This window comes from Branchiostoma floridae, chromosome 12 (genome assembly GCF_000003815.2).
Source record: "Branchiostoma floridae strain S238N-H82 chromosome 12, Bfl_VNyyK, whole genome shotgun sequence".
Taxonomy (NCBI): domain Eukaryota; kingdom Metazoa; phylum Chordata; class Leptocardii; order Amphioxiformes; family Branchiostomatidae; genus Branchiostoma; species Branchiostoma floridae.
In genome coordinates this window covers 982830-994532 of record NC_049990.1, presented here as the reverse complement: position 1 = coordinate 994532, position 11703 = coordinate 982830, and the positions used below count along the sequence as shown (strand labels likewise).

General features: G+C 44.4%; 1 protein-coding gene across 1 annotated transcript in view; it reads left to right on the top strand.

The window, feature by feature from the left end:
* Positions 1 to 53: 53 nt before the first annotated feature.
* The window catches only part of LOC118427904 (polypeptide N-acetylgalactosaminyltransferase 12-like), a 15564-nt gene continuing 3914 nt past the window's right edge, over positions 54 to 11703 (top strand). The window contains exons 1-7 of the mRNA XM_035837867.1: positions 54 to 454; positions 4613 to 4779; positions 9528 to 9694; positions 9859 to 9966; positions 10407 to 10504; positions 10806 to 10923; positions 11616 to 11702. Coding sequence (XP_035693760.1) covers positions 75 to 454; positions 4613 to 4779; positions 9528 to 9694; positions 9859 to 9966; positions 10407 to 10504; positions 10806 to 10923; positions 11616 to 11702 — 1125 coding nt within the window. The 5' untranslated portion in view covers positions 54 to 74. The remainder of the gene's footprint in view (positions 455 to 4612; positions 4780 to 9527; positions 9695 to 9858; positions 9967 to 10406; positions 10505 to 10805; positions 10924 to 11615; position 11703) is intronic.

The window sequence follows — 11703 nt, the reverse complement described above, 5'->3', positions numbered from 1 at the left end:
GAAGATTGCGTCATCATCACGTGACTTAACTAACCTTTGATGTTCCCGCCGCAGGCTGGTGATGTGACGTCACCATGCCGATCTTGATGCGCCGCTCGGTGCTGCTCCAGCTGGGCGCCGCGGTCTCGCTCCTGTGTTTCCTGTACCTCATTGCACAGAACCGCGTGCACAAAAGGACTAGAAACGTCGCCAGGAGACCTCCCCTGGACGACTTCGACACGAACAATATCGGTGACGTAGTTCCGGAAAATGGCGACCCGTATTTCCGGCCGAAAGTTCGCCGCCCCCCTCCGGAGCCGGGTGCGCCGGGGGAGTTCGGGAAGGGAGTTTCGTTAACACTCACGGAGGAGGAGAAGAAGTTGGAAGATGCTGGTTACAAGCAGCACGCGTTTAACGAGTACGCCAGCAGCAAGATCTCCCTGCACAGGAGACTACACGAGGCAAGGCACGCTGAGTAAGTACAATAGTTCTTATTTCTCTTTAAATTTGTCTCTTTCCCTCTCTCATTCTGTCTCTTTATGTTTTTTCTCTCTCCTGTCTCTTCTCTCCTTTCTCATCTCCCCATCCCCTCTCTCTCTCTCACTCTGAAATGTACCAGTTAGCCTGTGGCACCCCCCGTCTACCCAGGAAAAGTTCAAGCGCGTCGCTGCCTTAGCAAGTAACAATAAAGGCTCATGGCTAGAGGTGGCTAGAGAGGATCATTTAAAAAACACATAATAAAGCAACTCTTTTCATGCCAAAAGTTGCGTTCTTAAATTTTATTCTAATGTACAGTTTTTGTGTACCAACATTTGATTTCTACGAAATTCTAGCGTTAGTGGACAAGCCCACTGACAAATTCGCCATGCAAGTACGCGTATTCCACTGTATCTTTTCTTGCTGTCAACTCGCACACTGAAACAGCACTTGTAGAACCCTGTGTAACGTCTGTAACGCGACAGCGTGTCCGGTCATATCGCAAGGACTAGTAGTAGCTTGTACTCTCCACTTAAAACTGACGCGTGTCAAAAGTTCACTGTCGGGTAAAAAGTTCAGGCTCGACCGTTCTTAGGTCTAGAGGAAAGTGACTTTTTTTCACCTGGGTAAAATGAGGGAGGTCGTGTAAAGTGCCTTTCCCAAGGGCACAACGTCGGGGGCATGGCGAGTATCGAACTCGGGACATCTAGGTTCCTTCCCCAACATGCTACCAGTTATGCCACACACGACGCCACAATGCAGTTGATGAGTTCTGTCATCTTCCAAACCATTCATTTCGATCCCACAAACTGCTCGGCCAGGCGCCAGTGTAAAGATGTGACCTTGGTAAAATCTATGACCATGAGTCGACGACCTTGTGTCTCCTTGGTAAGAATCGACCCCAGGTGAGTCACAGGTGAAAGTGTCCGCCCTTAAGATCAGGTGCGGAAAGTCTTAATAACTCCAAGAAAAGGTCAAGACATTCATCACCTTTGCACACATCCGTGAACTTGACTTTATGGATAACATTGACCTTAATATTGATTCTGGCTTGTTGCCTAAGATAGAGGCACTCAATTTGGCGGTCAGCAGGAGTTCCCCTAAAAGCCTCCCCGCCTGACCTGAACCGTGACTTCTAATCAAAAGGGCGCCCAGAGAACCTCACAAATCTACTGTGAAATTGGCAGTTACTTACTGGAACAGAACTGTTAGAAAATTGATCGAATCGGTCATATAAAATGCCCCCGACCGACCAGGGAGTACAGTTTGTGACCTAGGCATGTTATTAGTCTATTTGTCCAATGTCTACTCTTTTCCAGTGACTTGTGGAGCCTGATCATGATTGAGGCTATATTGGGTAGCTCGCATGCGTAGGCCCTATAGAAACGGTCTGGTATATCCAGGCTGTTGGTCCGCAGAACTTGTTTGAAATGCTGTCCGCCAACTGTAACTTGTTTCGCCCAATCTACACAATTGGTCTACGGCTATCTGGCCAACGTCTACTATTTTTCAGCGACCTGTGGAGCCTGATATAGGCTACGTTGTGTACGTCAATGAAGGTTAGACAGCTAGGTAATAAGATACCCCAAGACGCGGTTACATAATTTTGGAAACGGTCAGACGTTTCAGACAACTATGTTCGCCTGCGCAGGCCCTAGAGACAGTCTGGTTCCCAGGCTATCGGTCCACAGAAAACGCCGTCCGTCAACTGTAATTAGTCTCGCCCAATCTACACAATCACATCAGCGACTCGTGAGAAAGGGCACCTTTCCGCTCCATGACCTTCATCAAAACAACAAGGTCCCCTTCAAAGTCAAATAGGACGGGGACATGGAGGTAGTGAAAGTTACGTCACGTGGGTGAGTATCATATCGATTGTAACAACATGAGCCTTAAGTATGTAGAACGTTCAAATTGCCAGACGAAAAAAAAGCGAAAGGATGATAATAAAAACTTAACCAAATGCTGATTTTGAAAATGTCATAAATGGGTTGCCTACGCGCACTGTTTCTTAGAACTGGAGTTAAAACAACAGGTATGACAGGTGAAATAGAAATGGTGTTAGTAGAGGCACACGTCAGGTTTTCTTATAAGAAATGTCTCGTCCTGTTCTATATATTCGATTGTTCAACCTTTTTAAGACATATGATCTAATCACCTGAACAAAATACTAGAGTTAGATCCGACATTTCTACTGTACGTTCGAAAAAAAAATTGCACAAAATTGCACACGGTCCCCTAAAATTTTGCACACGACTCCCTTAACTTTGCACACGGGCCCCTCTGTTTCAAACCCAGTCCCGTTCCTTGCCTCTCCGTCTCCGTTCACCTTGTCATAATGCGCTATTTGTTCTCATAAACATAGAGCCTAATTACATCAAAACGGTCCGTCCCCATCACAGTTCCCTAATCAGCGACATTAGAGTCCCCTGGCGGGACGAACGACGGGCTTTAATCGTCCTGCCGAGCGGAATAAAATGTTGCGGCGGCATTAATCACGCATTTCCGCCGACAATTTTGCGATAAACTCCCGGCTCATTGGAGGTACGCGCGGTGGTAATTTTATGGATGGTGTCGCCTGGAAGAGAAATTACGTATGGAATTTTGTTGGTAGCAGTTTTGCGATATTTTATATTTGTGTTTGTATGTTTGTCTTTTTATCAGGGATGTATACAGTGTATTTTACGACATGAACGTATAAGTAATCAATTAAGTTTCTTAACCATTACGCGACCTTAATTCTATTGATGGTGTCGCCTGAAAGAGAAAATTACGTATGGAAAAATTACGTATGGAATTTTGTTGCTTGTTTTGCGATATTTTATACTTATACTCATGTTTGTATTCACCAAGGACGCACAAGTTGTATTTTACGACATCAACATATTATTAATCGGTTAGTGTCTTTACCATTGAGACACGATCTGCCATTTTGGAGTTATTTTACGAAGGGCTTATTATGCGGCGTCTAAACGTCTCACCTAAAATTACCCGCCCAAGAAAGACTTTGATTTTATCCATATAGGTATTCTATGGATTAAATCATCCTTCCACGATGCACCCCCCCCCCCCTAACACAACCCAAAAGTAACCCGCTCCTCCCGAGTTATTATTTTCGACAATCTGACATTAAAGAAAATTATGCCTCACCGCGCGACTTTGTAATATCTATAATCACGTACATAAAGAGAAGACAAGAACAGTTAATGAGACTATAAACGTCGATTTCACCAACTTTAGAGGAGAAATTGGCGGTGATCACAACACATTACGTGACCTCGTAATGCGTCTGATAGCATAGCGATTATTTGGTGCAATAAAAGCTTATAGCCTATCTTACATGTATTTGATGAAAGATTGACGACTACAAAGCAGGTCTCGTTTAAACAAACAGCCTGAGCAATAAAATGTAGCCTCTATCAGGCTCCGTGGTTCGGTGGTCTAATTGTAGAAATTGGACAAATAGAGTCGATAGTACGCTAGGGGAGTCAGCCGGCCGAGTAGGACCATTATCCAAACCACGTCCTACTCCCCTAGCGTACTATTGATTCTATTCGTCCAATTTCTACAATTAGACCACCGAACCACGGAGCCTGGTAGAGGCTAAATAAAATGTACCACTTTTCAAATTGCGCAACATTTGTCCAAATCATTGATGTGATAACGTAATTTCTTAGACTGACGTCAGAAAAATGTCATCACAATGTTGAAAGGTAGTTTAATCACAATTGGAATCCTGCTAATGTTTCATAGTTGTTATAAAAAGTTTGTTATCAAAAGCCACTTTACTCGACCTTCCTCACTTCGCCCAGGTGTACAAATGGGTAACTGACTTCGATTTGGATACTGCCTTTACCTTCCGTCTGTACTTTGTATGTGGCACTGTTAGAATAAGTTACTTAAACTTGCGATGCCACATTGTCCTCGTCTGTCCGAAAGCAAATACATTAGAAGCCATTTAATTTCACATCGGATTACCACACAAATCTGTTTATTGCACGGAATCCACAAATCTCAAACACGTGCGGTCCGGCTGGATAACTTCGCATTGTTGCGCTACCGGGGTAAGTACACGGAATATACTGACAAATGGGACGATTTCTACACTATGTTAAAAAATTACAACCTGACCGATGCCCCCCTCCCCCTCCTCCAGGTGTAAAGACACCAGGTATCCACATGACCTTCCCACCACGAGCGTCATCATCACATTCCACAACGAGGCGTGGTCCACCCTCCTCAGGACCGTCCACAGCGTCTTGGAGACGTCTCCGGCCCGTCTCCTGGAGGAGGTGGTACTCGTGGACGACTTCAGCGAGCTGGGTGAGTTAACCTTTAACCTGTATGTTTAGTCACGTGGCTGTGACGTGTGGGGCATTCGCCATGATGGTGGGTTAAAGACTGACAATCATCTTTAGTGAAATATTTTAAACACTATCCTCTCCCCGAGAATGTCTGCTTTTTGTCTGTGTAGAAAAAGCTCATAACTATATGGTAGTCACTTCACCATTAAGCCGATTGTGAGTTCGAAACGAGTGGTCGCCATCTTGGATCTGTCCTCACCACCAATATGGCGCTGGCTATACATACGTCATAGTCATAGTCATGACGTCACATGGTTGGTGAAAGGTCTTGCCAGAATAGTTGAGATCACAAGACACATAGAGAAAGCAATAAAAGTTGAAGATTTCTAAGATAAAGTCAATTTTGTGTACCAAGCGCAAGCTTTGTATCACAGACAAAATAAAGCCTCTCAAAGCCTCTCAAAGCTATGATCTTCACCTTGGAAACAATGTTTATGTCTAAGATACGCGTTAGGGAGAGCCTCTGAAGACTTGAATTCTAAGAACCTTTCTATATTTGTTCCTTTATTGATATAAGATGCTTACTTAGCTCAACGCCAGTTCGTGGGATTTCATGAAGAAGCGTTGTCTTTGCGTCAGAACCTACGTCTTCAACATCTGAGAAAGCCACGCTCACGGCAGAACACCTAAACGCTCCATTTTCGAAAGGTTACGAATCACACCAGGCAGGCCACGCGTAACGCTTACTGTTTGATGAGACTTAATGCGCCTTACCTTAAGCGGTTGCGTGGGACGTGTCCGTCAGCTTTCGGCAACCCCGAGCAAACGTTTGTCACCTGTCCGTCGCCCCCGCATAGGGCTGCACATTTAGGTGGTAAAAGCTTGGTGAAATTGTGGCAACTGTTTGAAATAATGTTTTTCTTTCGGTTTCATAGTGGGTACACTGACTGATAAAATGTGTTTCGTTTTCCACTGCATTCATTAGACAATATGTACACAATCTCTCGTGGACAGGGAGCTGTTTATAGTGCCCCCTTTGTATTTCTAACGGATGTGCGCTTGTTCTTATCTTACATATGGCTGATCTTTCATTAAACTCGTTATGATATAGATAATAACACTGTAGAAGTGTAATCTCTTACGGGACTTCGCGGGTTGCTACGAAAATAGAAGTTTCCCGAAAGATACTGTGGACAATTTGGACACGACAGGCGAATTAAACTGATGAAATATTTGTGTCTAATTCTACCATTCATAAGCCAACTACAACATCGCCTGGTACTTGTAGAGTTGAGCAAGAAGGCAGAAAATGATGAGAATTTACCAGTAAAATGAACCACAATTGGTTGCTGTTATCACTTCCTATTTGGACAGTGTAAACTAATATTTTAAATTACTTCTCCAGACACACAGGTCTTTCTTGAGAAAGGATCAGAATAACCTGCAAGCACAGGTGTAGCTTTATTTGGTTTGTAACACTTGGGTCCCATCTTATTTAGTTTATTGGGCTACCATACTTCCACCCTAAACGAGTTTAAGGGAACGACTATAAACGCCTCGTTGAACTTAATAGCTAGTATGACGTCAAGGCCATGCTATCACCGATTGCTTTGTTGAATTTTCACGGTTTTATCACCATGTAGCTTTGTGCACGTCTTTCTTACGGTGTTCTTTTCTTATCTCGATTCGTTCCGCCATTCAAAAAGAGAGACAATCGCACTTCGTGCTTTGAAAATTGGGGCAATATCACCAACCTTTAGCAAGAGAGCAAGCTAAAATCGATGCCTTATGTGTGTCCCCCCAGAAGTCTCGTTTATTTGGTATGATCCCGTGGCTCAATATTTGCAATTTTCGCGCCCACATAGCCTCATTTTTACGGCGCCAAACTCATAAAGGGGTTTTACTGCCGCTTAATGTAGCGGAAAGCCATCATCACGCTGTACATGAGTTCCGCTGTTTGTCATCAAATAGGCTGGAGCGATCCCCGTATCCGGGCTTTGAGCGGTAGCGATTGTAAATAGTGTCGTCGTGAGGATGGAGTGGCAAATGCAACGACGCCCCCTGGCGGACACTTTAAAAAGTGAAGCCTGTAGTCGAGCTTGTTTGATACATGCCATCCTTCATGTCATCAAACAGGCTGGAGCGATCCCCGTATCCGGCTTTAAACGGTACCGATTGTAAACAACGTCGTCGTGGGGATGGAGTGACAGGCAACAACGCCCCCTGGCGGAATTGTTCAAAAGTGAAGCCTGTAGTCGAGCTTGTTTGATACATGCCATCCTTGATGTCATCAAACAGGCTGGAGCGATCCCCGTATCCGGCTTAAAACGGTACCGATTGTAAATACTAGTGTCGTCGTGAGGATGGAGTGGCAAAGGTAACGACGCCCCCTGGCGGAAACTTTAATAAGTGAGTCCTGCAGTCGAGCTTGTTTGATACATTATCAAATAGGCTGAGGCGATCCCCGTATCCGGCTTTAAACGGTACCGATTGTAAACAACGTCGTCGTGGGGATGGAGTGGCAAAGGTAACGACGCCCCCTGGCGGAAACTTTTAAAAGTGTGGCAATTAAAATTATTGCCATAGCGACGGTTTTAATGTTTATAAGTTTTATAGATTGTTGTTGTTAATGGGTTTTAATAGTCGTATTCCATTCGTCTGGCGATGGATGTTCATAGAGCATTGCTGTCAAAGGGGGTCCCTTGTGAGTGAAGGGTGAACTAATGTTATTGCTTCGATTTTACAAATCAGGGCCTCATTTTACTCTAGCTAAATAACAATATGCTAAAAAAGGGTTTCGGCCAGTATCGATATCATATAGATATATAGATAGATAAAAATATTTTTCTACTGAATTAATTGTGTTTGTCATGAATTATGCAAATAAGGCCCTCATTTGCATAAACTATATAACTTGATCATCTCCAACAGACATGCGCAATATATGTTAGCATTTTCTCATTAATTATGCAAATAAGGTATTTATCTATCAATATCCTTCTCTTTCTCAGTTACAAAGGTCACATGTTGTAATGGTCCTTTAATTGAGCTGAGCATGTTTAGACAATTTCCCAATTTATTATGCAAATTAGCTTCCACTCTGCATAATTCTTCATAATTAATATGCAATTATATTAACCATCACGTAACCTATCCACATATCAAAAACCATAACAATCCGTCTACCCCTTCTTTGGCTATTCCCTTTAATAGTCTGACACCTAAGTCACCTGTCCTGCAGTTCCAAAATAAGCCGCTAGGGGGCCCAAACCTATACCACTTACTTACAGCATCAAGAGCTGTCAACCACTTAAGATTCATAGCCGCAGCATGTCCAGAACTCGAGGTATCAAACCAGGAAGTTTTGCTGCAGTACCGTAGCAGGCTAATAGGAAGCCAAAAATCTTATCGTTTCCAGGTCTCAACAAGACCTACCCACATACCGAATATCAATACAATCCATCCAGGCGTTCTTAAGCTATGGTGGTCTTGTACAACCGGCACACACCTACAAACGCTAGCCAAAATATAACTTTCTTGGCGAAGGTAACTATCACATCGCTATCTCACAACCCCCACATGTTTTAAGCTCAAACAATGCCTGTTTCACACATCAGTTTGTATTTTTGAAGCAAAGATATTAAGGGTGAAGAAGGCCACCAAACTTTCCAAACTCCTGGACACATAAACCACGAACGAACCCGGAAGTGATTTCCACGACTCACAGGTCATTTTTCGAGAAACATATTTCAACAATCTTTTACCCCCTATTTCAAATGTTTACATTTCCATGACCACCATACTACATACTACAATTCGGGTACGTCTGAAGTCCTAGGCTTTTCTCAATTTTGCACGGCTATCAGTCAAAAATCGCCTTGCGCGAATACGGAAAACACTGCTGTGCACACGTATATCGGTACCGCGGTATGTGTCCTGCGACTGGAAAGCTTACCCGTGGAGGTAATGGTACAGTCCGGCATGATGCAACTACGCACGCGCGGACTTTTGACATTCCTGACATTCCTGTACAGTTTTTAGAATACTTTCGAAACGGTTCCACACTATACTATTAAGCTCGCCCATCAGGCGTCGCTAAAAAGTGAAGCCTGTAGTCGAGCTTGTTTGATACATGCCATCCTTGGTGTCATCAAACAGGCTGAGGCGATCCCCGTATCCGCGCTTTGAGCGGTAGCGATTGTAAATACTAGTGTCGTCGAGAGGATGGAGTGACAAAGGCACCAACGCCCCCTGGCGGAAACTTTAATAAGTGAGGCCTGTAGTCGAGCTTGTTTGATACATGCCATCCTTGGTGTCATCAAACAGGCTAAAGCGATCCCCGTATCCGGCTTTAAACGGTACCGATTGTAATAGTGTCGTCGTGGGGATGGAGTGACAAAGGCACCAACACCCCCTGGCGGAAATGTTAAAAAGTGAAGCCTGTAGTCGAGCGTGTTTGATGGACGGCTTTATTTTTGGTACCGCCTCAGAGGCGGAGCCTCCAATGTGGCACGCCGAAGTAGTAGCCACCTGTCCTAACCAGATCACTCAAAGCAATAGGTAGAATGGCCTGTTTAAGGTGTACCTTATACCTGTCCTTAATTACCTTTTGCAGACCACCTGAAGGAACCTTTAGAGATGTACCTGTATTGAGTGTGTTTCACACCTGTTCTTACCTTTTGCAGACCACCTGAAAGAGCCTTAAGAGATGTACCTGTGTCATGTACAGTTTTATATATGCTTCATACCTGTCGTTACCTGTTCCAGACCACCTGAAAGAGCCACTAGAGATGTACCTGTCGCAGCTCAGGGCCGTGAGGTTGGTCCGGACGACTCGCAGGGAGGGCCTCATCCGAGCGAGGCTGCTGGGGGCTGCGCATGCGCGAGGAGAGGTTCTCACGTTCCTGGACTCGCACTGTGAATGTCATGAGCAGGTTGGCTGGTTTTAAGGATTTGTGATTGCTTAGTCATTTCTTTACTGAAATTGCAAAAAAATAAAAAATACACAGGCAGGCGGCATTAGCTGTTAAGTTAAGCCTAGGTTCTCTACTGCCGAAAATTGGTGCAATGTCGAAACGCTTGGCTTCTCTATTTTCAGTGGCTGGAACCATTGCTGGCCCGGATTGCCGAAAACCGGTCCAATGTCGTGACACCAGTGATTGACGTGCTCGACTGGAAGACGTTCGAGTACCAACACACCATGGAGGTATACTTGTTTGGGTTAGGGGTAAGGAGTGAGGGCTAGGGCTAGGGTTAGGGCTAGGGCTAGGGCTAGGGCTAGTGCTAGGGCTAGGGCTAGGGGTAAGGGTTAGGCTTAGGTTTAGGCTTAAGGTTAGGCTAACACACCATGCCATGTTTTTAGGGGTTAGGGTTAGGGTTGTAGTTAGGGTTAGGGTTAGGATTCGAGTGGCCGCACAGTGAGGCATATTTGACTCAAGAGGTTCCATTGGTTGAAGCACAGACTAACTAGATAGTCCAACTGAATGTGCAGAAACTGATGGATAATTTAACACACTCATCTCACAGATGCATCTTCGACTCGCAGGATAGCTTCTACCCATAGAACCTGTCCTATAAGAGGAGCACAGACTAAATAGATAGTCCAACTAAATGTGCAGAAATATATTGATAAACATACTTGCACAGGTGCAGCGGGGTATCTTCGACTGGAGGCTGACCTTCACCTGGGGCCTCATCCCTGACTACGAGCGCAGCAGGAGGAAGTCTCCTGTGGACCCCGTCAGGTACGAACGGACTGATGGCGTCTTTAAGCACAAACTGGTAACGTCAGTCTGCGTCATCTAATGGAAGTTCACCTGAGTCGTGCATTTTGGTGATCATGATCGTTACAACGTTAACGTTGAATCTGAGTAAAATGATCAATTTTCAATCATATTATACAATAAAGATTCGTCGATGAAAACATAACCTTTTAGGCGCAGGTAATCCATGCTAATCATCAGGTACACCTAGGTTTAACTATCCAACATGGCGGACAATAGTTGCGTTACGATCACGTGAGTGTAAACCCTGTCTGCCCTGCAGGTCGCCGACCATGGCGGGGGGTCTGTTCGCCATCGACAAGTGGTACTTCGAGCACATCGGCACGTACGACGCCGGGATGGACGTATGGGGAGGGGAGAACCTAGAGATGTCCTTCAGGGTACGTCTTGTTTGTTTGTTTGTTTGTTTGTTTACATGTTTTCATTTAGCCAGTGTTGCGTATACATGTTGCCTGGCTGGCCTTTTTCAAAGATCCCGGTGGAAAAACCAATACATACGTGCAACACCACTGTAATCGTTAACGGTAGTCTTAAGTTGTCCTGTCCCGAATCAAACACACAATGGCTAATGAAAACTTGCATCATTCAAGAACATATCTACTTTTGAACTTTACCAACTCTTAGTGCAATGCTGAACTTTCTTCCAATACGTCTTAGATCCTTTACAGTATTCTTCAGTGTAGCACTAGTACTAGTGTTTATACCTTTACAACTTAGTTTTCATTGCCTAGAAGTGGTCAAATTGCCTTGCATGGAACAGATCCGTTAGAACGTTTTGGATGAAAATTGTTTTCAGCCAAAATTGCTGATGAAAAGTTGAAACATTGAAAAATATACTAACTTTAACTTGAAGTCATACATGGAGCAACTTTTCAACGACCACTGTCGCCTTCTTCAGGATCAATGATCATCAGGACCAGTCATTTCCGAGCTTACACTCGCGAGAGTTACAGCCATGTGATCTTATTGACAAGTGATCTTGTGTATACGTGACTTCGACAATCGTTCAAACGTGCCAGGAAGTTCGATTTTTTATTACCATTCATGTTGTATTTTTCTTGTCCTTCTGCAGATCTGGCAATGTGGCGGGAACCTGGAGATCATGCCCTGCTCCAGGGTGGGTCACGTGTTCAGGCCTCGTTCCCCTCACTCGTTCCCAA